Source organism: Paroedura picta, chromosome 1 (genome assembly GCF_049243985.1).
Source record: "Paroedura picta isolate Pp20150507F chromosome 1, Ppicta_v3.0, whole genome shotgun sequence".
Taxonomy (NCBI): Eukaryota; Metazoa; Chordata; class Lepidosauria; order Squamata; family Gekkonidae; genus Paroedura; species Paroedura picta.
In genome coordinates, this window is record NC_135369.1 from 13,070,073 (window position 1) to 13,094,805 (window position 24,733).

The 24,733-nt window shown below is 52.2% G+C and overlaps 1 protein-coding gene across 2 annotated transcripts; it reads left to right on the plus strand.

The window, feature by feature from the left end:
- The first annotated feature begins 10,385 nt into the window (after positions 1 to 10,385).
- SLC50A1 (solute carrier family 50 member 1) lies at positions 10,386 to 23,271 on the plus strand. 2 transcript variants are annotated; one of them, XM_077322199.1, is made up of 6 exons: positions 10,386 to 10,538; positions 11,390 to 11,467; positions 14,108 to 14,231; positions 20,148 to 20,309; positions 22,126 to 22,245; positions 22,524 to 23,271. In XM_077322199.1, exons 1-6 carry the CDS (start codon positions 10,465 to 10,467, stop codon positions 22,623 to 22,625), a joined length of 660 nt encoding a protein of 219 aa, XP_077178314.1. In that variant the 5' UTR covers positions 10,386 to 10,464; the 3' UTR covers positions 22,626 to 23,271. The 2 variants fall into 2 exon arrangements, with proteins under 2 accessions (XP_077178314.1, XP_077178323.1); XM_077322208.1 differs by having other exon boundaries at positions 10,400 to 10,519.
- Positions 23,272 to 24,733: the final 1,462 nt, after the last annotated feature.

A 24,733-nucleotide genomic window follows, 5' to 3' on the forward strand; every position in this document is an offset into this window, starting at 1 on the left:
AGGTGAGGCTGAGAGAGCCCTGATATTACTGCTCGGTCAGTGCCGTGGGGAGCCCAAGGCCACCCAGCTGGCTGCATGTGGGGAAGACGCAGGGAATCAAACCCGGCTCCCCAGACTCCTAACCACTACACAAAGCTGGCTTAAGGTGACCAGATTTTAATATTGGTAAAGCGGGACACCATTGACCGGGGGGGGGGGGGGTCCTGGTTAAAATTTGGTCTATATGGAGCAACAAAAATGTTCATAGAATGCATAGAACACAAAAATAGCATTGTAATATATATATTTTACTTTCAATATAAGTACAATTTGCCAGGTGCCCCCAGATGTCCCTCCAAAAGTGGGACAATCTGGTCAGCCTAAGTTGGCTTCAGTGGGGTAGAATACCACTCAGCCCATCTTCCAAAGCAACCATTTTCTCCAGGCAAGCTGATCTTTGCACAACACACACAATGCATTCGTGGGATTCACTGCCAGTAGATATACTGACGCCTATCAGCTTTAAAAGGGGATTAAACAGATCCTCAGGGGGTTTTGCCCAGTAATTATTAGCCTTTGTGGCTTCCCAGAAGCAGTACATGGTGGTTTCCCTGGAGGAATACGCTTAAGTTGTTTCCCTCTTGTACCGTTACCAGGTCAATTTGTCCAGATGGGGTTTCCCCATTTTCCAGACGTACCTTGCCCCCCCCCAAACACCTCCCCCTAAACCGGAAGAATGCCACATTTTAATGCAATGTGCCAGCGTCACCCGAAAGTGAAGTCAGCATTTTGGAACGCATGACACTGGTTTGGGGGCAAAATTCTAAGGTTTGAAGCAAATTCTACCATAGAGTTTTTTCCCAAAAGCCAGAGCATCTCCCCGTGACATCGTCACTATGCCAAGGTCCCTTCTGGACAATGTCAGCACATCTCACTAGCAACACCAGTTTGCAACCTTTTTGAGTCTGTGGGCACATTTGGAAGTTTCACAGTGTGGCGGGCACAGCCACCAAGCGGTGGTTACAAAATGGCTGCTGCAGGAGGGGGGGGCATCCACAAAATGGCCGCCACATCTCACTTTAATTCATACAGCGAAGGCCAATGCAGCATTTTTAAAAATATGCACAGCCAATCATATCTCCAGCAACCAATCAAAAGCCTCACAGCGGAAAAGACCCACCTCGCCCCGTCCATGTTCTAAATATATTTGGTGGACTCCATGTTGTCTCCATTCACTTTCTGGAAAAATTTGGGCAAGTGCCAGGAAAGATTTCAGTGGTTGCCATAAATTTGTTGCTACATGATTGTGCTTTCCTGTGGATGCTTTCCACGATCCTGTATGTCAGGCGTGGCCTAACTGTGGCTGCCCAGATGTCCATGGACTACAATTCCCATGAGCCCCTGCCAGATGGCAGGGGCTCATGGGAATTGTAGTCCATGGACATCTGGACAGCCACGATTAGGCTACCCCTGCTGTATGTGCTGATTCCCGTTTTCCCAGGGAGAAACTGAGGTGCAGAGGAACAAGTAACTTATCTGAGACAAAACCACACTAGCCATGAGTGTCACATGGCTTATCTTGTTATTAATAGTGTACCTAGTCACCCCGGGGGAGTCACTTCTCGGCTGGAAGCATCCCTGGCCATTCCAGTTTGGCATCCTGTCTATAAAAGGGCCCATTAGGAGATGCTTCAGCATAAAGTAATCCAGGAATGTGAGAAATTAGGGGGGGGCGGAGGACCACCTCCCCCTCCCTTTCAATCACACTCTCTGTCTGTTAGGAAAGGACTGGGCGGAAAAACTGCACCCCCTTTCTGTTTTCCCTCACTGTCGAGGGACTTCGCTTTATTTGTTTCATCTATTAACAAATTAATTGGTCTGTGGAACCGTTCTGTGGAAATAAAAGGGACGTTCATCGATGCAAGAGATGTTCGGCTGAAGCAAGGGGCCCGTGAGGAATTGGAGGGCAGGCTATGCTGTCTGGAAATTCCGCCTCGGCCTCCCCAAAATCCCCCTCCAGAAATCTCTAAGCCAGTGGTAAGTGGGAGCAGAGGTCCATGCATGACTCTGAGCCACAAGGAATAGATGGAAATACTCTGTCTGGGGTAAGGGCTGCACCGAACAAGATGGAGATTTCAATGTGGAGGAAAGCAAGGACAAACCACCCTCACTCATTCTACACTGAAACCACCCATGGAAGGGGCTGCTGGGAGTCAGTGGCAACTTAATGGTACGTTCTTCTCCGCTGCATTCCTTTACTCCTCCTTTGGCATCTTTCTTCTGCACCAATCCATGTGATAGCACTGATCTGCTAGTCGAATGAATGAATGAATGAATGAATGAATGAAGGAAGGAAGGAAGGAAGGAAGGAAGGAAGGAAGGAAGGAAGGAAGGAAGGAAGGAAGGAAGGAAGGAAGGAAGGAAGGAAGGAAGGAAGGAAGGAAGGAAGGAGGGAAGGAGGGAAGGAGGGAAGGAGGGACGGAGAAAAGGAAGGAATCATAGAATCATAGAGTTGGAAGGGGCCATACAGGCCATCTAGTCCAACCCCCTGCTCAACGCAGGATCAGCCCAAAGCATCCTAAAGCATCCAAGAAAAGTGTGTCTCCAACCTTTGCTAGAAGACTGCCAGTGAGGGGGAGCTCACCACCTCCTTAGGCAGCCTATTCCACTGCTGAACTACTGGAAGGAGGGAGGGAGGGAGGGGGAGACAGAGAGAGAAAGAGAGAGAGAGAGAGAAAGAAAAAGAAAGAAAGAAAGAAAGAAAGAAAGAAAGAAAGAAAGAAAGAAAGAAAGAAAGAAAGAAAAGCAATCCTGACATGTTCATTCACATGACTGAATTGCGACTCCATGTGCGGTCTCCAGATGCGTGCGCATGCTCCTGTACATTTTCTTTTTTAACAGAACCTATCCCACAGTAAATCCCGATGGAACTCTGATTCCCGCAACGTGTCGGTGAAACACAGCACAAAAAGAATCTTGAAGCAATCATATACATTTTGGCCATCAGTGACGGTGAATTGGGAACGCATAGAAGGCTGTGGCACAAGAGGCTGAGAGCCAGCTTAGTGTGGGGGCTAAGAGCAGCGGCCTCTGATCTGGAGAACTAGGCTTGATTCCCCACTCCTCCACCTGCAGCCAGCTGGGTGACCTTGGGACAGTCCGAGCTTTCTCCGCCTGATCCACCTCACAGGGTGTCTGTTGTGGGGAAAGGAAGGGAAAGTGGTTGCCAGCTGCTTCGAGACTGCTTTGGGTAGTAAGAAGCAGAGTATAAGAACCGGCTTTCCCCAAGTGTCATCCAATACTTTAAGAGGGGAACAGGGATGGATCTCTGACGTAGCTTTGGAAAGAAGACCAGCTATTGCAGGCCCCTCTCACTAAAAGCAGCACTTTTCTTGTCACAAGGAAACATTGGAAGGCCCTCCTGGCAGGGGCCTCAGGTGAACGGCCCAGTCATCCTGAAAGACCGAGAGTCCTTCTCCCCATCCCTAGCCACGCATCAAGTACCACTTCAGCCAAATCAAAGTTATGAACGCGGATTGCCGGACAAGCCGCAGACGGATTAGTTTTGATTCCCCGTCACGACGAACAGACCCAGGAGAGCTTTCAAAGAGAACAGCCCGAGAGTCTTGACGCTGCCGGCTTAAACACGGCCTTAAAAATGCCTCTCTCCAGAATTTCCCCAGTTCTCAGCGGGCGAGGTTCGTGGGTGCCTCACTTTCCCCAGTCCTTTTCCTCCCTCCCTTTTTTACAAAACACTAGTTATGGTTTTACCCTCTATGTAACCCCATAGCCCAAAGTTTCCCGAGGTAATTATATATTTGGTGAAAAACGAAACTCCCAACTCCCGTTTCTTTAACTGGCAGTCTCATCCGTGGTGTACACAAAATCCTTTCCCTCTGCCCTCCCCCATGCTTAGGAAGAAAGTGGGGTGCATGTGTGTGTTAAATGCTGTCTAGTTGCTTCCCACTTACGGCCCACCCTACGAATTAACCTCTAAAACGCCGTCTTGTTAACAGCCTTGCTCTGGCCTTGCAGTTCGGGGGACGTGGAGTCTTTATTGGAGTCAATCTGGTTTGTGGGAATTGTAGTCCGTGGACATCTGGAGGGCTGCAGTTTGACTACCCCTGCAATATTGTATTATACAGGCAGCAGATCTCTGGGAGTCTCTGATAGGGGGCTTACAGTAGGGGTGGCCAAACTGTGCCTGTCCAGATGTCCACAGCATCATGGATTGGGAGGGGGCCATGTTGTCAAGTCACAGATGACTTAGAGAATCACAGAATCATAGAGTTGGAAGGGGCCATTCAGGCCATCTAGTCCAACCTCCTGCTCTACGCAGTGCCCCCTGGTGGGGTTTGTCAAGGGAAACGACGTGCAGAGGTGGTTTGCTGATGCCTGCCTCCGTCTCACAACCCTGGGCTTCCTTCCCATCCAAATACTACCCAGGGCTGACACTGCTTAGTTTCCAAGTCCTAATGAGGTTGGGCTAGCCTGAGCTATCCTGGTCAGGGCACTACCGATCACTTCATCTTTTAGCCGGAGATGCCAGGGATTGAACCTGGGACCTTCGGCATGCGAGGGCACATGCTAGACCATTGAGCCACAGCTCCTCCCCAGCACATCGGGGAGGAGGGGCCTACCTACCGTCTCTAGCAACACTGCTCCTTTTGCAGTGGGGAGCAATTCTGAGATGTGATCCTCCAACAGCGGTAGAACAATGCATTCCACCACCTCAGAATCCTATGACCTCATCCTGCATGTGTGAATCTAGCTTCGGGGCTCATGAGTATGCATAATGGACACCACATGTGCCCATTATGTGATTTAACTTGTAGAGATGTAATGGAGGAAGCAGAATCCTACAGGATGGCCGCCAATTAGGCCTCTAAACCAAACACGGGGACCAGCCAGGAGGTTTCTCAGGAGCAGAGACCTGGGGTTTGGCCACTGAGAGGCATAGAGTGATGGCCTGGATGGGCCATTGGCCTGATCCAACATGGCTTGTCTGATGTTCTCTTATGTTCGAGGGGAAAAGAGTGGGAGGGTTTCTGGAGTTCTGGTCCCACCGAGGGACCTCTCAATGGCACCTGGGGTTTGATGACTGTGTCTTGAACTGGACCTCCTGATGGCCCCTGGATTTTGGCCACTGTGGGACACAGAGTGTTGGACTGGATGGGTCATTGGCTTGATCCAACATGGCTTCTCTTATGGCGGCAAGAGTGGGAGGCTTTTGAAGTTCTGGACCCTGCTGTGGAGGACCTCATGATGGCCTCTGGGGGATGGCTACTCTAAATTGGATTGGCTGGACCATTGGCCAGATCCAACAGGGTTCTGAGTATGTGACCAGTCCAAGGCAAAGCAAACCACTATGGCCAAGTGGAGAACTGAACCTGAATCTCCCAGATTCTAGTTCAAAACTGTGATCTGTATGCTACACTGGCTATATACTAATTCCGGGTGGTGGGGAGAGGGATGGTGGTGATATGACGGGTTAACTCTCTCCTTCTCTTGCATTTCAGCCCCAATTCATTTCAAGGGGAGGCCGGGGGCTGCTTTTTAAGGCAGAGACGGCACGGAAGAGCAGTTCGAATGTCTGATCAGGACAGGAGGACTCCGTTTCGAATCTTCTCAAGCCATGAAACTCCTCCTCTCTCATACAGTCTACCTCCCAGGGTGGTCGTGAGGCCAAATTGAGAGGGGAACGAACTCACCTTACTCTGGGCTACCTGGCGGAAAGGAGGGGAGGATCACAGGGCCTCAGTGGCTCAACGTCGTTTTGGGTGAGAACGGAAATGCCCTCTGCCTTCGCTCAGGGGCTGGATTTGTCAATTCTTAAAGCACATGTTGCAGCGGTGAACCTCTGAGCCTTGAAAACAAATGAGAGATTAAACCTGGTTTGTATCTCATGAATCGCATCTCTGAATATTCCTGGGACATTGTCATATTTTGTTTCGGCTGCCGTCACACTAATTACATTTCATTCCATCCTCCCTTTTGTTACAAGCATACGATTGTTTGGATTCAACTGTTTGGTAAATAGGCATTAATCGTTGCTAATTTGCTTTCTTTTGTTTGTTCATTATCAGTGATTATTTCACAGGGTCTCCTTTTCCCTTCTCTTTGCTTGGGCCTCCACTCGCGGATGAACAGGTTCGACGAATCAATTGAAATCTCGATGAACAGCCAACCCTGTTTAATTGGGCAACACTCGCTTTTTGAAAAACGTGTTTGTTAATCTGAGTCCTTATGCCGACAGACTGAGATGGGGAGCCCTGTTGGTCTGCCTGTAGCAGCAGATAAGAGCAGGAGTCCTGTGACACCTTGAAGACTAATGAAATTTGTGGCAGATATGAAGAAGAGTTGGTTGTTCTATGCCGCTTTTCTCTACTTGAAGGAGTCTCAGAGCGGCTTACAGTCGCCTTCCCTTTCCTCTCCCCACAACAGACACCCTGTGAGGTGGGTGAGGCTGAGAGAGCCCTGAGATTACTGAAGAAGAAGACAAGTTGGTTATTATATGCTGCTTTCCTCTACCCGAAGGAGTCTCAAAGTGGCTTACAGTCGCCTTCCCTTTCCTCTCCCCACAACAGACACCCTGTGAGGGAGGGGAGGCTGAGTGAGCCCTGAGATTACTGAAGAAGAAGAGTTGGTTCTTATATGCCGCTTTTCTCTACCCGAAGGAGTCTCAAAGCGGCTTACAACCACCTTCCCTTTCCTCTCCCCACAACAGACACCCTGTGAGGTGGGTGAGGTTGGGAGAGCCCTGAGATTACTGAAGAAGAAGAAGACAAGTTGGTTCTCATATGATGCTTTCGTCTACCCGAAGGAGTCTCAAAGCGGCTGACAGTCACCTTCCCTTCCTCTCCCCACAACAGACACCCTGTGAGGTGGGTGAAGCTGAGAGAGCCCTGATATCACTGTTCGGTCAGAACAGCTTTATCAGTGCTGTGGAGAGCCCAAGGTCCTTGCATGTGGGGGAGCGGGGAATCAAACCCAGCTCGCCAGATTAGAAGTCCACACTCCCAACCACTACACCAAACTGGCTCTCTGAAGTGAGCAGTAACTCACAAAAGCTCTTACCTTGCCACAAATTTTGTTACTGTTTAAGGTGCTACTGGACTCTTGCTCAAAGTGCAGACAGGAGGAGGACGCATGCTCCTGTGGTTCTCTTATTCAGAGTTCTCCTCAATTTCTGCTTCTTGGTAAACCACTAATCCTATTTTGTCTGTTCATGATGGGGGTGGGGGGGGAGGGCCTTGTTCAGACACAACAGCCACACACTCTACAAATGTGACCAGACACCAAACAAACACAATCACACCACAAATATGACGGATTCAAAAATCAGGTCTGCAACGCTGCCTGCTCCGTGAACTCCCTGGGAAAAGGCAGGAAATGAACTGACTCTAGGGAGACTCCCACCTGATGACAAAAGGAGAAAGAATTTTTTGACCAAGTCCTGCCCCCTTGATGGATTGGTTGTAATGGCCCAGAAGATGCCCTTGACCCCCAGAGGAGAAAGACCCTTCACAAGGTCAAAAGGTCAATCTCTGAGTGTGGTAATGGTTGCTTACCATCTCTGACCTACCCGCAGGTCAATGCACGCGCATGAGCACCAATGCGCAATGCAGCAAGCAGACTTTTTAAACACCCTGCAGCTGCAGGAACGGCCTTTTAAACTGTTGGCAATATGCACTGCAGCAGAATGACGCTTGCCAAGTGTAACCCACAAAACAAACACATTTTGGCTGGGAAATCAACACAGGGCGGGACTCTACCAGAAGAAACAAACACAGTGCCTATCAAGTGGTGGGGCTTTTCAGGGGAATAAAGGGTGAAGCAAAGCCAGTGGTTCCTTGAGAGATGTTACAAAGCATGGCCTTTTCACAGGTGAAATAGCTGCAGGATGTATAGGTGGCAGACATCATATCAGAAGAAACATTCCTCATTTTGAGAGGGAATGCCTCTTCTGGTGTTGTTCCTTTATCTGTGTTTTTTATCGTATTACTTTATCATTTTAAACGTTCTTTTAATTGTTCAAGGGTTTTAATGTTTTCTGCTCGCAGCTGTGGGGACCCTGACTGGATGGAAAGTTTACATAAATATTTAACAAAATTAACAAGGGGATTCTCACGCTGGCCAATATGCCTCTGTTTTGTTATTTTATTTATTATGGGATGGGATTAATACTCCTCCCTGTCTTTGGAAACTCTTCCAATACACCTTCAAAGAGGTGTTCCTCCTTCCCGCCCTTGAAGAAAGGAGCATGCTTATTTATGTATTTAAGTAATTAAAACCTTTGTATCCAGCCTTCCCTCTTGGGCTTCAAAATATTAAACATCAGGAAAAAAAAAACTTCATTCCCCTGCTCCCTGCAGCCAAATAAAATGCCATCTCCAAGGGGACATTCTTTACTCTCACATTAGAGGGAATGCCTCTTCAGATAAAAGGGGCATTCCCCATTTACTGAGTACATTTCCCTTTCTGCTTTCACTATGGGGATGCTTTTTCTCAAGCCATTTTAAGAGTTTTGCTCCTTACGCATGGGAAATAATACCCCTTCTAATGACATCTCCAAGGGGGCATTCCCCCTTCACTCTTGTATGAGGGAATGCCTCTTCAGATATGACTTCAGAAGCATTCCCCTCTTTACCACCTTACAATGAGAAGGGATACTTTTTCTGATAGTATCCTAGAAAAAGGCGTGTTCCCTACAGATGGAAAAGAATGTCTTTTTGAATGCTGGCTCCAAAGGGCCACCCCTCTTCTATACTACTTAAAAGTAAGGTGACCAGATTGTCCCAGTTTGGGAGGGACATCTGGGGGCGCCTGGCAAATTGTACTTAGGCTGAAATTGATATATACTGGCTGGCCCCTGGGTGAGGCAGGAGGCTGGACTGGAGGGACCCTCCCTGCCCTGTTGCTGGCCCTGCAGAGGGACTGGCTGGCCCCTGGGTGAGGCAGGAGGCTGGACTGGAGGGACCCTCCCTGGTCTGACCCAGCAGGGCTCTCCTGTGTCCTTATGAGGGGAAGGCCTCGGCCTCCCTGCCCTGTTGCTGGCCCTGCAGAGGGACTGGCTGGCCCCTGGGTGAGGCAGGAGGCTGGACTGGAGGGACCCTCCCTGGTCTGACCCAGCAGGGCTCTCCTGTGTCCTTATGAGGGGAAGGCCTCGGCCTCCCTGCCCTGTTGCTGGCCCTGCAGAGGGACTGGCTGGCCCCTGTGTGAGGCAGGAGGCTGGACTGGAGGGACCCTCCCTGGTGTGACCCAGCAGGGCTCTCCTGTGTCCTTTTGAGGGGAAGGCCTCGGCCTCCCTGCCCTGTTGCTGGCCCTGCAGAGGGACTGGCTGGCCCCTGTGTGAGGCAGGAGGCTGGACTGGAGGGACCCTCCCTGGCCTGACCCAGCAGGGCTCTCCTGTGTCCTTATGAGGGGAAGGCCTCGGCCTCCCTGCCCTGTTGCTGGCCCTGCAGAGGGACTGGCTGGCCCCTGTGTGAGGCAGGAGGCTGGACTGGAGGGACCCTCCCTGGTCTGACCCAGCAGGGCTCTCCTGTGTCCTTATGAGGGGAAGGCCTCGGCCTCCCTGCCCTGTTGCTGGCCCTGCAGAGGGACTGGCTGGCCCCTGGGTGAGGCAGGAGGCTGGACTGGAGGGGCCCTCCCTGGTCTGACCCAGCAGGGCTCTCCTGTGTCCTTATGAGGGGAAGGCCTCGGCCTCCCTGCCCTGTTGCTGGCCCTGCAGAGGGACTGGCTGGCCCCTGTGTGAGGCAGGAGGCTGGACTGGAGGGGCCCTCCCTGGTCTGACCCAGCAGGGCTCTCCTGTGTCCTTATGAGGGGAAGGCCTCGGCCTCCCTGCCCTGTGGCTGGCCCTGCAGAGGGACTGGCTGGCCCCTGGGTGAGGCAGGAGGCTGGACTGGAGGGACCCTCCCTGGTCTGACCCAGCAGGGCTCTCCTGTGTCCTTATGAGGGGAAGGCCTCGGCCTCCCTGCCCTGTTGCTGGCCCTGCAGAGGGACTGGCTGGCCCCTGGGTGAGGCAGGAGGCTGGACTGGAGGGGCCCTCCCTGGTCTGACCCAGCAGGGCTCTCCTGTGTCCTTATGAGGGGAAGGCCTCGGCCTCCCTGCCCTGTGGCTGGCCCTGCAGAGGGACTGGCTGGCCCCTGGGTGAGGCAGGCGGCTGGGCTGGAGGGACCCTCCCTGGTCCTACCCAGCAGGGCTCTCCTGATGTTCCTCGCAAGCCCTTTTAACCTGCCAATCAAAGCGACTCTCCCCCCCCCCCCCAGCAGCAGAAGGGGCCGAGCCGCCTTCCCTCCTGCCCGCCCGCGCCTTGCAGCCGCGCCTCCTTCCATCCCGCCCCGCGTGTTGCCCTCGCCGGCGGCGTAGGCGGACCAGGCTGCTGCTTCCCTCGCTGCTTCCGCGGGCGGCGCTGGGGGCGGCGCCGGGGGGGGGGGGCGGCCGGCGGCTTCCCGGGTCCGGCTGGCGGGGCGGCTGGCTGGCGCCATGGGTCCGGCGGTGCTGCAGCTGCTGTCGGCGGCCTGCCTGGCGTTCACGCTCGGCATGTTCGGGACGGGCCTGTGAGCGCACGCGGGAAGGGGGCCGAGCGAGCCGGGCCACGGGGCGGAGCGCTGGCCCCACCGGCCGCGGAGGGGCGGGGTCCGCGGGGCCGAGCGCGCCCCGGGGTGCGAGCGGGGAAATTGGGTGCATTCGCCGAGAAATTGGGTGCATCGTCGCCCCAGGCGCGGATCTGTGGGGCAGAGCCTCCCGTGCAATCGGGGGCTCTGCAGAGGTCCCCTGGCAGCACAGATCTATGGGGCAGGGCCGGGGGTGCACCGCGCAGGGCGGTGAGGGCTGGGAGTGGGCTGGAGCTTATGGGGCACAGCCACAGGTTCGTGCCTCCAAGCGTGCCATTGTGAGGCTGCACCCGGATGTGAGCATTCGGCAATAAACCAAGCTGGGCGTGAAGCTCTAGATCAGGGGTAGTCAAACTGCGGCCCTACAGATGTCCATGGACTACAATTCCCATGAGCCCCTGCCAGCATTTGCTGGCTGGGGCTCATGGGAATTGTAGTCCATGGACATCTGGAGGGCCGCAGTTTGACTACCCCTGCTCTAGGTGATGCTGGTGTGCTTGGGTAGATCCGGGATGCGGGCCTGGAGACAGTGACCCTGGAGGGGCATTGGGGTCTGGGGATCCCCTGGAAATTCCATAACCAATCCCACAGGGTTGTTGGGAGGAGAAAATTGCAAGAAGGTTACGCGATGTTGTTAGCTGCAGTGGAGAAGAAATCAAAGTAACAAACTAAACGCTGGAGCGACAAATTGGTTGCAAAGAACCCATTTTGCAGTTTGAAGAGGGGGCAGAATCAGGGAGGTCCAGCCTGATGACCTCTGGGTGACTCCTCTGCCCATTTCTCCCCTCCTCCAGGTCGGACCTGCGACAGATGTTTGTGACCCATAGCGTGGAGAATATCCAATTCTTGCCTTTCCTCACTACGGACATCAAGTAGGGGGTTCTTCCTCACTTGGGGGGCAGTTCCACTGGTGGGAGGGAGAGGAACCGATTGTGCATCAATGCGCCTCTTGCGCCCTGGAAGGAAGTTTGCTGAGAGCTCAGACTGTGGTATCCTCCCTTCTTCTGGGAGTCTGAGAAGCTCCCACAACTTTGGGAAGCTGGGGGAAGGAAATCCGACAAGGCCCCCCAGAGGTATGGCTGTATGGCCTCCACAAAGCACAGCTGAAATTTTGTGCCAAGGAAAATACATTTCTATGACCTGTCAGAACAGCTAGCAGCCTAAGCCAGGCTTGTGTCTACTCTGAAGTAAATCCCAGTGAGATGAGGGCTGGCTCCTTAAATAGGCACAGATCTGTAGCCTCAAAGAAACAGGCCTATTTTCTCTGTTATCCCTAGTTTATTGTGGTTTTGCACATGAAGCAGCCTTCTACTGAATGAGACCCTTGGGCTATCATGGTCAGCATCGTGTCCTCAGACTGGTAGTGGTCTTGTCTGGTCCCCTTTAACTGGAGATGCTGGAGATTGAACCTGGGACCTTCTGTACGAAACAGGGCCAGAGCCCCACTCCAGGGTTTCAGCTGGAGGCCTTTCACATCACCCACCTCCTGAAACTTTCACCTGGAAACGGACCTTCTCCATGCAAAGCTTTGCTTCTCCCCATACACAGTAAGGTGCTATGTAGGATGTTGACACCCCCCCCTGCTTGCACCACCTACTGAATATTCAGTTTCTGGTTTATCTCCTGGGAGTTCCATAAGCATCACCTACCATAGGCCTCATGAGCTTTTGTGAGTCGCTGCTCAGTTCTCCAGTCCAGAAGATATCTGAAGAAGTCAGCAGTGACTCACAAAAGCTCCTCCCCTGCCACAAATGTAGTCAGTCCTTAAGGTGCTAATAGACTCTGCCTCTTTTCTACTGCTACAGAGAAACGTGACTGCCCATCAAGATTTTGGGGCTATAAGCTTTCACGGCTCAAAGCTCCATTGATCAGATAGTGTAAACCTTCCAACATTTGAGCTATTATAGGGTTCTCATTATAATGCTACGTCGTTGATTGCTTTTCTGCTGAACTGTGTGCTGATTTTAATGTCTTAAAATTGTGTTTATATTGTTGAGTTTGTTGCTAAAACCTGCCCCCATGAAACTTGTATTTTGCACCTGATGCTATCACCTGCATTCTTCTGAAGCTGCAACCAACATATGGAAGAGTGAAAATCTGCTAATGGGAATCATTTTCTTTGGGTATTAAATTGTCTCTGGGGCACGGGAGGCCAAACTGGGGCTCTCCAGATGTCCATGGACTACAATTTCCATGAGCCTGACACAGCATGATGGGTGCTGCTCCGAAATGGCTGCCACAGAAAGTGGAGCCAGACATAAAATGGCTGCCACTACTTTTCTTCAGTCACATGGGGAGATCCCTGAGGTTTGATGGCAGTGGTTGTCAAAGCAACCTTGAAAAAAGATCTGCACAGCGAATCAAATCTCAAGCAGCCAGTCAAAAGCCCCAACTGGCCCCGCCCACTTTCTAAAACACTTGGTAGGCACTTGGTAGGTAGGAAGGGCCCATGCGAGGAAGCGCGCCTGCCCACCCTGGATGGTGTGCAGCTCTCTACGGCTCACTCTGCCAGGAACCTAGGTGTGATTCTGGACGCCTCCCTCACAATGGAGGCCCAGATCACAAAGGTAGCACGGCTGGCATTCTACCATCTCCGCCAAGCCAAACTACTAGCGCCCTACCTGGCCCCGGAACACCTAGCCACAGTGATCCATGCGACGGTCACCTCTAGACTGGACTTTTGTAACTCGCTCTACGCAGGCCTGCCCTCAGCCCTGACCCGGAAACTACAAATAGTTCAAAATGCAGCAGCCAGGATCCTCACAGCAACACCGTGGAGGTCCCATATCCGGCCTATTCTCCATCAGCTGCAATGGTTACCAGTTGAATTCCGGATCAGACTAAAGGTCCTGGTAATTACCTTCAAGGCCATACACGGTCAGGGCCCAGTGTACCTGAGGGACCGCCTCCCCGCCTATGCCCCCAAAAGAGCTCTACGCTCTACTGCCTCCAATCAGCTAAGGATCCCTGGCCCTAAAGAAGTCCGCCTGGTCTCGACCAGGGCCAGAGCATTCTCTGTTCTGGCCCCCACCTGGTGGAATGAGCTCCCAGAGGAGATCAGGGCCCTGACGGAGCTTAAACAGTTCCGCAGGGCCTGCAAAAAGGAGCTCCTCCACCAGGCATTTGGCCGAGACCAGACGTAATCAATCAGCGACCAATGGCCCCTGCTCCCCCCCCCCCCAGAATCCCATCAATAAGCCCTGGACCTGTTTGTATTACTATATTGTTTACTGTTATACTGTGTTGTTATTTGGTTACAATTATTAGTTATCAGTTATACATGTTCTACAGACTGTTTTATGTATTGTTTTCTGTTATAATGTAAACCGCCCTGAGCCTCCGGGGAGGGCGGTATAGAAGTATGATAAATAAATAAATAAATAAATAAATAAATAAATAAATAAATAAAGGTTGATGGGCACCATGTTGGGGACCTCTGGTTGACACTGTCTGTTTGGCTGCTGTGTTGTAACTGCGGCTCTAAGATCTATCCATTTCTCTTTCCCGATCAGCAACCTCAGCTGGCTGAGCTACGGCTTCCTGAAGGGCGATTGGACTCTGATCCTTGTCAATGCCATTGGTGCGACGCTCCAGACTCTATACATCCTTGTCTACTTCTATTTCAGTCCGGAGAAGGTAGGTGGGGAACGTGGCCGAATCCAGGTAGTTCTTAGATATGTACCCATGCATTGCAGTCAACATCATCTTGGAAGAGGCATTCTCTCTTGTCTGCAAGAGTAAGAGGAATGCCTCCTCTAAGATAATATTGGAAGAGGCATTCCCTCCTGTATGTGAGAGAGTGGAGAATGCCACCTTTCTACAGTCAACAGAGGCATTCCCTCCTGTGTGCAAAAAGAATTAGGAATGCATCCTCTAACTTAATATTGGAAGAGGCATTCCCTCCTGTGTGCAAGAGAATGGAAAATGCATAGAATCATAGAGTTGGAAGGGGCCATACAGGCCATCTAGTCCAACCCCCTGCTCAACGCAGGATCAGCCCAAAGTATCCTAAAGCATCCAAGAAAAGTGTGTATCCAAACTTTGCTTGAAGACTGCCAGTGAGGGGGAGCTACTCTTGACTGTGAAAATTACTGCCTGTCCTTTCCTCTGCATCTAAGGTAATATTGGAAGAGGCATTCCCTTCTGTGTGTGAATGGGAAATGCCTCCTCTGTTAGACACTATTAAAAGAGGCATTCCCCCTCCATGAAAAGGGGATACTGCCTCTTCTAAGGGTGCTCACCTCCTGCAATTTTTACAAATAATTTTTGTAAACAGACCTGCCAATAGATTAAGAGGGGCAGCTTTTCTGTGGACCGAAGTGTGATTTCCTCAGGAACCAATATAAAAATCCCAGCTGTAATTGACAACATGACAATAGAGGGGTCCAGGTGTTGGCAGTGCATGTGATGAGGCCTCCTGTAGTGAGCACCATTGGGGTTTAGATTGGGGTTTAGCCTTTGCTCGCCCCAGGCCTTGGAGAATACTTTTTGCTCTCCCTAAATCCTGCTCCAGCATTATCTCTGATAAATTTTCCTCTGAACTGATCTCAGAATACATAGAATCGTAGAATCATAGAGTTGGAAGGGGCCATACAGGCCATCTAGTCCAACCCCCTGCTCAACGCAGGATCAGCCCAAAGCATCAGCCCAACATCAGACACAAAGATGCGTTCTGCATTAAGGCACAAGAGGCTGCAAGCACTGGGGGAAATACATTTCGAACGATACCTACAGACCTAATATTTAGCAGCTGAGAAACCAGTTGCAACCAGGAGCCTCCATGTTCATTTCCAAGTGGTTCTGGTTTCTCTTGCAGGTTTCTGCTGTCATGATTGCAGTTGTGTTTCCAGATGGAAGCTATTTGGGTTGTTTCTGGAGATCCCCAGTTATTCTCCACCCTGTTCTTTTAGGCCAGGGGTAGTCAAACTGCGGCCCTCCCGATGTCCATGGACTACAATTCCCAGAAGCATTTGCTGGCAGGGGCTTCTGGGAATTGTAGTCCATGGACATCTGGAGGGCCGCAGTTTGACTACCCCTGTTTTAGGCCTTTGAAAGCCGGTCGCCTTTGTCCCTTTTTAGAAAGCCATAACTCTTCTCCCAGTGGGGGGTGTAGCATCTCCCACCCCCCAGGTCCTGTTTCCCACCATCACTATAAACAATGGTGGGAGAAAAATCAGGCACATGAGGCGGCTGTTTCTTCTTACCAGAAACTCATACAGGAAGTGACAAAAGGAAGGTCTAGGAATGACCAGAAACCTCTATGGTTTTTATTGAGTTTCCAGTGATTCCTAGAGCCACCACCTGTCACTTCCTGTGTATACGTCTGTTTTCGTTTTTTTTTTCTTCCGCAATTATGCCTCCCCGCCCAACAGTTGCCAGGCACTGCCTGGTCACCCTCTCTCCCTGGCTTTCTCCCTGCAGGGAGCTGTTTCCCATTTGACCCTTTCCCCATTTTGCATTCTGAAGAAGTACCGTGTGCAGTTCGAGTGAGTTCCTGTTGGCGCGGTCAGGGCCACGTTTCAGAGGCTGTTGACAGGAGGGCTGGTATCTTAAATCAACAACGGCCTTGTCCGTGGCTTCACGGGTGATAAATTCCAGAGTGTTTCAGTCACACCCCCTTGCTTAGCACCAGTGGGTTATTCGCAGGTCACTGTGTTTTTGTGCAGGGGCTAGATTTGGCAAGATAGTGACACGGAACAACACTGTGGTTGCTTTTGTTTGTTTTGATGTTTCCATCCTGGGTATTGGCATCAAGTTCCCTTAGCTGGGGATTAAAAAGAGAGAGATTTCCAGAAGTTCTCCACTCTCTGTTTTTCAGTCCCCGATTTTTACAGCTTCAGTTCTCCAGCCAGAATTTCCAGACTTCTCCTTAAGACAATACTTAGATTCGTAGAATCATAGAGTTGGAAGGGGTCTCCAGGGTCATCTAGTCCAACCCCCTACAGAATGCAGGAAACTCACAACTACCTGCTGTGACTCTGTTGATACCTCCCCCCCCTCCAAACCAGAATCATTGGCCACTCTGGCTTGGAAGAAATTATTGTCACTTGGAGGAGGGCAGGATGCTGTTTTTGTTGGCTGCAGAGGACACGCAGTAATGGGTTTAAACTACAAGTACAACGATATAGGCTAGATATCAGGAAAAAAATTTCATAGTCAGAGTAGTTCAGCAGTGGAATAGGCTGCCTAAGGAGGTGGTGAGCTCCTTCTCACTGGCAGTCTTCAAGCAAAGGTTAGATACACACTTTTCTTGGATGCTTTGGGCTGATCCTGCGTTGAGCAGGGGGTTGGACTAGATGGCCTGTGTGGCCCCTTCCAACTCTATGATTCTATGATCCTGTGTTGAGCAGGGGGTTGGACTAGATGGCCTGTGTGGCCCCTTCCAATTCTATGATTCTATGATTCTAAATTTGCCTCCCAAACCCAAAGTGGCGATTGGCATTTCCCTGCGCATGTCAGAAAGGGCCACTAGAGCCAAACTCACACACAGGCCCTTCTGCCCACCCACCCAAAAGTCTCCTAAGACTGGGGTAGAGTGTGAGGCAAGGATCTGGAAAACCCTGCTTCGAATCCCCACTCTGCTGCAGGATCTTGCTGGATGGACCTCGGGCCAGCATCAGACCTACCTCACAAAGTCGTTGTGAGGAGAGGATGGAGGAGTGGCGAACCGCGTAAGCTGCTCTGGCCAAGGGTGTAAATCAAGTCAAAACAAACTGCAGAACGTAATGAATAATTTCCTTTTGCCGGCCGAGCAAACCAGTTGGGCTTAGGGGAGGTCCCCGAAAGTGCATTTTCTTCTGCACCTGTCAGATCTGCAGGGACGCTTGTGAGAACATGTGCCCCACACCTGTATGGGGAGGCAGGACGGAGGCCTGCAAAGATAGATGTTTCCCTGCTCAGACAGGCAGAAGGAATGAGTTGCAACAGGTGCGGCGATAGCCAAAATCCTGTCAAGACTGCCTCCACCCTTCAGGCGGGGACCGCTCTCTCTCCCTCTCCCCTCTCCCTCTCCCTCCCTCTCTCTTTCTCTCTCCCTCTCCCTTTCTCTCTTTCTGTCTTTCTCTCTCTCTCTCCCCCTCTCTCCCTCTCCCTCCCTCCCTCCCTCCCTCTCTCTTTCTCTCTCTCTCTCCCCCCCTCTCTCCCTCCCTCTCTCTCTCTCTCTCCCTCTCCCTCCCTCCCTCCCTCCCTCCCTCCCTCTCTTTCTCTCTCTCCCTCTCCCCTCTCCCCCTCCCCTCTCCCACTCTCTTTCTGTCTTTCTCTCTCTCTCTCCCCCTTCTCTCTCCCTCCCTCCCTCCCTCCCTCTCTCTTTCTCTCTCTCTCCCCCCTCTCTCTCCCTCCCTCCCTCTCTCTCCCTCCCTCCCTCCCTCTTTCTCTCTTTCTCTCTCTCCCTCTCCCCCTCCCCTCTCCCTCTCCCATTTTGTATTGGTGTATGAAACGTGGAAAGAGGCATGCTATGAAAGCAAGAGTTCACGGCCTCCCACCCTCCACTGGAGCCTTACTCCTTGATCAATAGATCAATAGTTGCTTTTCCACTTGGCCTTTCCTCCAAGCAGCTTAGTGCAATGTCTCTTCTACTTTGATCCTCGCAAAAGCCCTGCAAGGTAGGCCAGGATGACCGGCCCAAGGTCGCTCAGCAAGCTTCAGGGCAGAGCAGGGATTCGAACACGAGCCTGTCTTTGTCTAGGAAAAGACCAGCCTGTGCAGCAGTGAACCAAGGACTCAGATTTCCATCTCCTTTTGCATCCTGCATTTTTCATAATTGGTCAGCATGCTACGACAAATTGACACATCTGTTGGTTTTTTGAGGGGGTAGAATCCTAGAATCATAGAATCATAGAATTGGAAGGGACCTCCTGGGTCATCTAGTCCAACCCCCTGCACTATGCAGGACAGTCACAACCCTATCGCTCATCCACTGTAACCTGCCACCCCCTTGAGCCTTCACAGAATCAGCCTCTACGTCAGATGGCTCTCCAGCCTCTGTTTAAAAATCTCCAGAGATGGAGAACCCACCACCTCCCGAGGAAGCCTGTTCCACCGAGGAACCGCTCTAACTGTCAGGAACTTCTTCCGGATGTTTAGACGGAATTTCTTTTGAATTAATTTCATCCCATTGGTTCTGGTCCGTCCCTCTGGGGCAAGAGAGAACAACTCTGCCCCATCCTCTACATGGCAGCCTTTTAAATACTTGATGGTTATCAGATCCCCTCTTAGTCGTCTCCTCTCCAGCGTACTAGGCAACTCTTTGGAAAAACACCCAGATGCTCTGTGGGGGCCGGGAAGGGTGTAGTTGCAATGGCATCACAGGGGTGCCTGGCAGTGAAAAATGGCTTGAATATTGATTTCATTTATATCCCGTTTTTCTCCCCCAAAGCAGCTGACGTCATTCTCCCTTCCTCCATTTGGTGCTGCTCACAACTATCCTGGGAGGTAGGCTAGGCAGAGAGCTGGCCCAAGCTCCACCCAGAAAGATTCTGTGGCAGAGTGGGGGTTCAAACTGAAGCTTCACAGATCCTCCCCTGGCACTCCTGGCGTCTCCCGGGAGAAGTCTGGAACTTCGGGCTGGAAACGGAAGAAGTGAAATGGGGGACTGAAAAAGAGAGGGGCTTTTTTGGAAATATAGATCAGGGCACAGGAAGGGAGGATCTGAATCCTAGAATGCTTTTTGCACACGCTAAAGACATGCGTTTTCAATCCACTTCAGCGATCCTTTGCAAGTGGTTTTGCCATTTCCCACTGTGAATTTCCCACAGGAAATCATGGAATCATAGAATCATAGAGTTGGAAGGGGCCATACAGGCCATCTAGTCCAACCCCCTGCTCAACGCAGGATCATAGAATCATAGAGTTGGAAGGGGCCACACAGGCCATCTAGTCCAACCCCCTGCTCAACGCAGGATCATAGAATCATAGAATCATAGAGTTGGAAGGGGCCACACAGGCCATCTAGTCCAACCCCCTGCTCAACGCAGGATCAGCCCTAAGCATCCTAAAGCATCCAAGAAAAGTGTGCATCCAACCTTTGCTTGAAGACTGCCAGTGAGGGGGAGCTCACTACCTCCTTAGGCAGCCTATTCCACTGCTGAACTACTCTGACTGTGAAAATTTTTTGCCTGATATCATCTAGCCTATATCATAGAATCAGTTAAGATCCAGTTAAATCCAGTTAAGATGTGTGGAAACGCCTCTAGTCTGACACCCTAACCCAGGGATTCCCAGCCAGGGGTCTGTGGCCTGGGAGCTCCAAAGGGGGGGAGCATGGCCTTTCCCCTCCTCCCTTAACAGACTTGGCTGGCACTAGCTACTTTCACCCAGGGGGCTTGATGGGTAGGCCGGGGGTGTAAAAATAAAAGGGGAGAGATTTGGTTGTGTCGTGGTATTGGGGGGGGGGGTCTGTCCTGTCTTCTCAGCTGCCCTAACCCCTACCTCAGTCTTAGGAAACTCAGTGTTACCACAGTGACAACCGGAGTTTAGCCACTGCACCGGCTCTGTCTCAAGATTGCCGTGGCTTCCAAATTCACGTCTCCCTCTTTCCCTCCCGTCTCCGCTTAGCGTGCTGTACTATTGAAGACCATGGGCTTGCTGGCGGTGCTTCTCCTCGGCTACTGCTACTTCAGCCTGCTCGTCCCGGATGTCTCCGCCCGCCTGGCCCGCCTGGGCCTCTTCTGCAGCCTCTTCACCATCACCATGTACCTCTCACCATTGGCCGACCTGGCAAGTTGCAGTTTTTCAAAAGTGGGAGAGGATTGGCGCTGGGCCGCTTCCAAGGAGTGCAGGACGTGTCTTCTGGAGATCCCTGGTGTATTCTAGGGTTCGCCAGTTCACACGGGGTAGCGATGTCACCTGTTGGGTGCCTGCTCCTGGCTGCGCTCCCAGAATCCTTAGTGGCATTCAGGGATCCCTCTACCTGTGAGCAAAATGTTCCTTTCTCAAGTGGCAGCCTTCTGGTGACCCCATGGGGTTTTCATAGAATCATAGAGTTGGAAGGGTCCTGGGTCATCTAGTCCAACTCCCTGCACTATGCAGGACACCCACAACCCTCTCGCTCATCCACTGTCACCTGCCAGCCCCTTGAGCCTTCACAGAATCAGCCTCTCCGTCAGATGGCTCTCCAGCCTCTGTTCTCCAAAGATGGAGAACCCACCACCTCCCGAGGAAGCCTGTTCCACTGAGAAACCGCTCTGACTGTCAGGAACTTCTTCCGGATGTTTAGATGGAATTTCTTTTGCATTAATTTCATCCCATTGGATCTGGTCCGTCCCTCCGGGGCAAGAGAGAACAACTCTGCTCCATCCTCTACATGGCAGCCTTTTTTGAGGAAAGACATTCAGAGAATAGCTTGCCACAGCTATGTCTGCATTCTTCTCCAGTGGTCGCCCACCTGAGCAGGGCTCATCCTGATTTCCTTCTGAGATCTGATGGGATCGGGCTGGGCGCCACCCAGGACATGCAGTGAGTCTCCGCTCAATTCTGTAGGTTTTTCAAGGCTGTAGGCCAGGGGTAGTCAAAGTGCGGCCCTCCAGATGTCCATGGACTACAATTCCCAGGAGCCCCCTGCCAGCGAATGCTGGCAGGGGGCTCATGGGAATTGTAGTCCATGGACATCTGGAGGGCCACAGTTTGACTACCCCTGTTGTAGGCGGACAGAGGCGGTTTCCGTTGGCTGCCTCATTGCAGTGTCCCTGGATCTCCTTGGTGGTCCCCCATCCAAATGGTAACCAGCTTCTGAAATTGGACAGGACAGGAGAGCACACCATGTCTTCTAAAGTTCATAAAACTTTGTTGGTCTTGGGCAGAGGCAGGGCAATTCACTAACGCGGCCACCGGCTGAACAAGGTGGGATAGATTGGGTTAAGAGAATGTGACCACTGCTGCCTATGTTGTTGCTAAATTTGGGAAGATTTTATTGGGGTTTTATTGTATATTTAATGTTTTAGGAGGTAAACCGCCCATTTGGGGAGCGGCGGTAGATAAATTGGAAAAGAAATTAAATAAATAAATAAACAAACTGCGGCTACAATTCCCACAGGCCCTTCCAGATATGCACGGACTACAATTCCCACAAGCCCCTGCCAGCTGGTTGACTCAGTCCATGGACATCTGGAGAGTCAGAGTTTGGTCACCCTCTTGTCTTGGGTGCCACTGGACTCAAACGTTCCCTCCCATTATCTTTTCCAGTGACTCCTGCCTTCTCAAATTTTACAACCCATTCATTTAAGGCAGGGGTAATCAAACTGCGGCCCTCCAGAGGTCCACGGACTACAATTCCCATGAGCCCCTGCCAGCAAATGCTGGCAGGGGCTCATGGGAATTGTAGTCCGTGGACCTCTGGAGGGCCGCAGTTTGAATACCCCTTGTTTAAGGCCACGGACAACTCTTGGGCCACTTTCTGGCCAGATTACACCCCCTCCCCCCAAGCTCTGTTCTTGCGTTCTCCCTTTTCTCTGCCTCTTTGCAGGGGTTTTCACCTCCAGATATTGTGGAGGTGAATAAACTCTGCCTTTCCCCCCGATTCTGGGCATCTTCTCAGGCCAAGATCGTCAGGACCCGGTCGACGCAGTGCATCTCTTTCCCCCTGACGGTCACGACGTTCCTGGCCTCGGCCAGCTGGACGCTCTACGGACTTCTGCTTCAGGATCTCTATATTGCCGTGAGTCCCCTGCTTGCTCTGCGCAAGGGTATGTATGGGGGGGGGGGGAGAGGAGGCACGGCCTGCGAGGGACGGTGCCCACTTACCCCCGCGGCCTCCGACGAACCCTGCACCAATTGATTTTAATTAATTAACGAGGAGCCAATAAAGCACCCCTGGCAGGGCGAGCCGGACAAAAGGGGCGCCTGACGTCCTATTCATAGATTTCCTTTCGCCCCTTCCCCGGCGTGCCCTTCACCCCATGCCACCTCACACCCTTGTCCTTTCCCCCCCACCAGATCCCCAATGTACCAGGCATCGTCACCAGCCTCGCTCGTTTCTGGCTTTTCTGGCACTTCCCACCGGACCCCAACAGGACCTATAAGCTGCTGCAGGCCTGAAGACCCCCACGTGAAGACCCCCAAGAATGGGAAGGAGGCCCCGATCTTATGGACGGTCTCCCGGATCTCCGGAGACCAGCAGTTGCTCACACGTCCACCGAGGCCCATGAGATGCCCAGTCACCGTCAGTGCCTTATCAGTCGCATCACCTCAGTCCGAGGGTCGGTTCCAAAAACGGAAGGCCCAGAATGACACAATGAACACTTAGACTGGATCCTGTGCATTAGCGGACGGCGGGGCCAAGGCCGGAGCCCAGGCGTCTGAGGGAACTGGATTTCCTTCCCCTCCACCTCAGAGAGACAGCGGCTTCGGAAATGGCGTCTCTAGCCTCTCCTCTCTGTGGCCTGCGTTTCAGCCACCAAAGCAGTGCATCCAGTTGGGGCATTAATGGTCCCACACCACTGCTTTCGGCCTGTTGTCTCTCTGCTGTTTCTCTTCTCCACCCTTAGCAGTTTCTTCCCAGGCTGGAAGTCAAATGGTTGGGTGTCCCCCAGCTAGGAATGAGGACTTCATGGTGACATTCCACTGGGGGGGGGATGTTCTCCAGTTTGTCTCCTGCTGCAATTTATTATTTTGTTTTTATCGATTATTTTTTTTTCTCTTTTACCAAGTGCCTTGGAGTAAACAGGACTGGTTTGATTTCCAAGAGGTTTATCGAGTGTTTCTTTGAACCAGTTCTGGGCCTTACAAGTAATTTTGGTGGATAAATGAGTTCCTCTGGAGATTTGAAAGGAAGCACAAGATACGTTGTGGGACCAGATCAGAGCTTTCTTTCAGCCAGACGTGCTTCAGGTGGCCTGGAGACTAAGGTGGCGTAAAAACATCAGCTGAACCCTGCTGGATTAGGCCAGGGGTCCTTCTAGTCCAGTCTCACACAGTGCCCTCAATCAGTTCCTCTGGTCAGCTAGCAACAGGGCAGGGAGGCCGAGGCCTTCCCCTCATAAGGACACAGGAGAGCCCTGCTGGGTCAGACCAGGGAGGGTCCCTCCAGTCCAGCCTCCTGCCTCACACAGGGGCCAGCCAGTCCCTCTGCAGGGCCAGCCACAGGGCAGGGAGGCCGGGGCCTTCCCCTCATAAGACCATCAGGAGAGCCCTGCTGGGTCAGACCAGGGAGGGTCCCTCCAGTCCAGCCTCCTGCCTCACACAGGGGCCAGCCAGTCCCTCTGCAGGGCCAGCAACAGGGCAGGGAGGCCGAGGCCTTCCCCTCATAAGGACACAGGAGAGCCCTGCTGGGTCAGACCAGGGAGGGTCCCTCCAGTCCAGCCTCCTGCCTCACACAGGGGCCAGCCAGTCCCTCTGCAGGGCCAGCAACAGGGCAGGGAGGCCGAGGCCTTCCCCTCATAGGAACACAGGAGAGCCCTGCTGGGTCAGACCAGGGAGGGTCCCTCCAGTCCAGCCTCCTGCCTCACACAGGGGCCAGCCAGTCCCTCTGCAGGGCCAGCAACAGGGCAGGGAGGCCGAGGCCTTCCCCTCATAAGGACACAGGAGAGCCCTGCTGGGTCAGACCAGGGAGGGTCCCTCCAGTCCAGCCTCCTGCCTCACACAGGGGCCAGCCAGTCCCTCTGCAGGGCCAGCAACAGGGCAGGGAGGCCGAGGCCTCTTCCTAATGTTGCCTCCTGGCACGGGTTTGCTGCCTCTGAACATGGAGGTTCCATTTAGTCAGCCACTAATAAGACGTGTCCTCCACATATCTTTCTAATCCATCTTTAAAGCTGATTGTTCCTGTGACCATCATGACATTCTCTGGGAGTGAATTTCATAGGAACCTCCTGAGTCATCTAGTCCAACCGCCTGCACTATGCAGGACACTCACATCCCAATCGCTCATCTACTGTAACCTGCCACCTCCTTGAGCCTTCACAGAATCAGCCTGTCCGTCAGATGGCTCTCCAGCCTCTGTTGAAAAATCTCCAAAGACGGAGAACCCACCACCTCCCGAGGAAGCCTGTTCCAGCTTTTAAACACACTCTGTGCCAAGTAGCATTTCCTTTTGTCTGTCCTGAACCTATTGCCTCTCCGCTTCATTGAATGCCGCTTCATTGAGTTCTAGCATTTTGGAAGAGAGAAAGGTCTCAGGCAGAGACCTGCTATCTGAGAAGCGGGCGGAG

What these genes read in the sequence shown, in the direction of transcription:
- SLC50A1 (XM_077322199.1), top strand. Translation starts at nt 10,465, where the DNA reads ATGGGTCCGGCGGTGCTGCAGCTGCTGTCGGCGGCCTGCCTGGCGTTC. An exon ending in TTCCTCACTACGGACATCAA is followed by an intron (nt 11,468 to 14,107) that starts GTAGGGGGTTCT and finishes TTTCCCGATCAG; the next exon opens with CAACCTCAGCTGGCTGAGCT. An exon ending in TCTATTTCAGTCCGGAGAAG is followed by an intron (nt 14,232 to 20,147) that starts GTAGGTGGGGAA and finishes GTCTCCGCTTAG; the next exon opens with CGTGCTGTACTATTGAAGAC.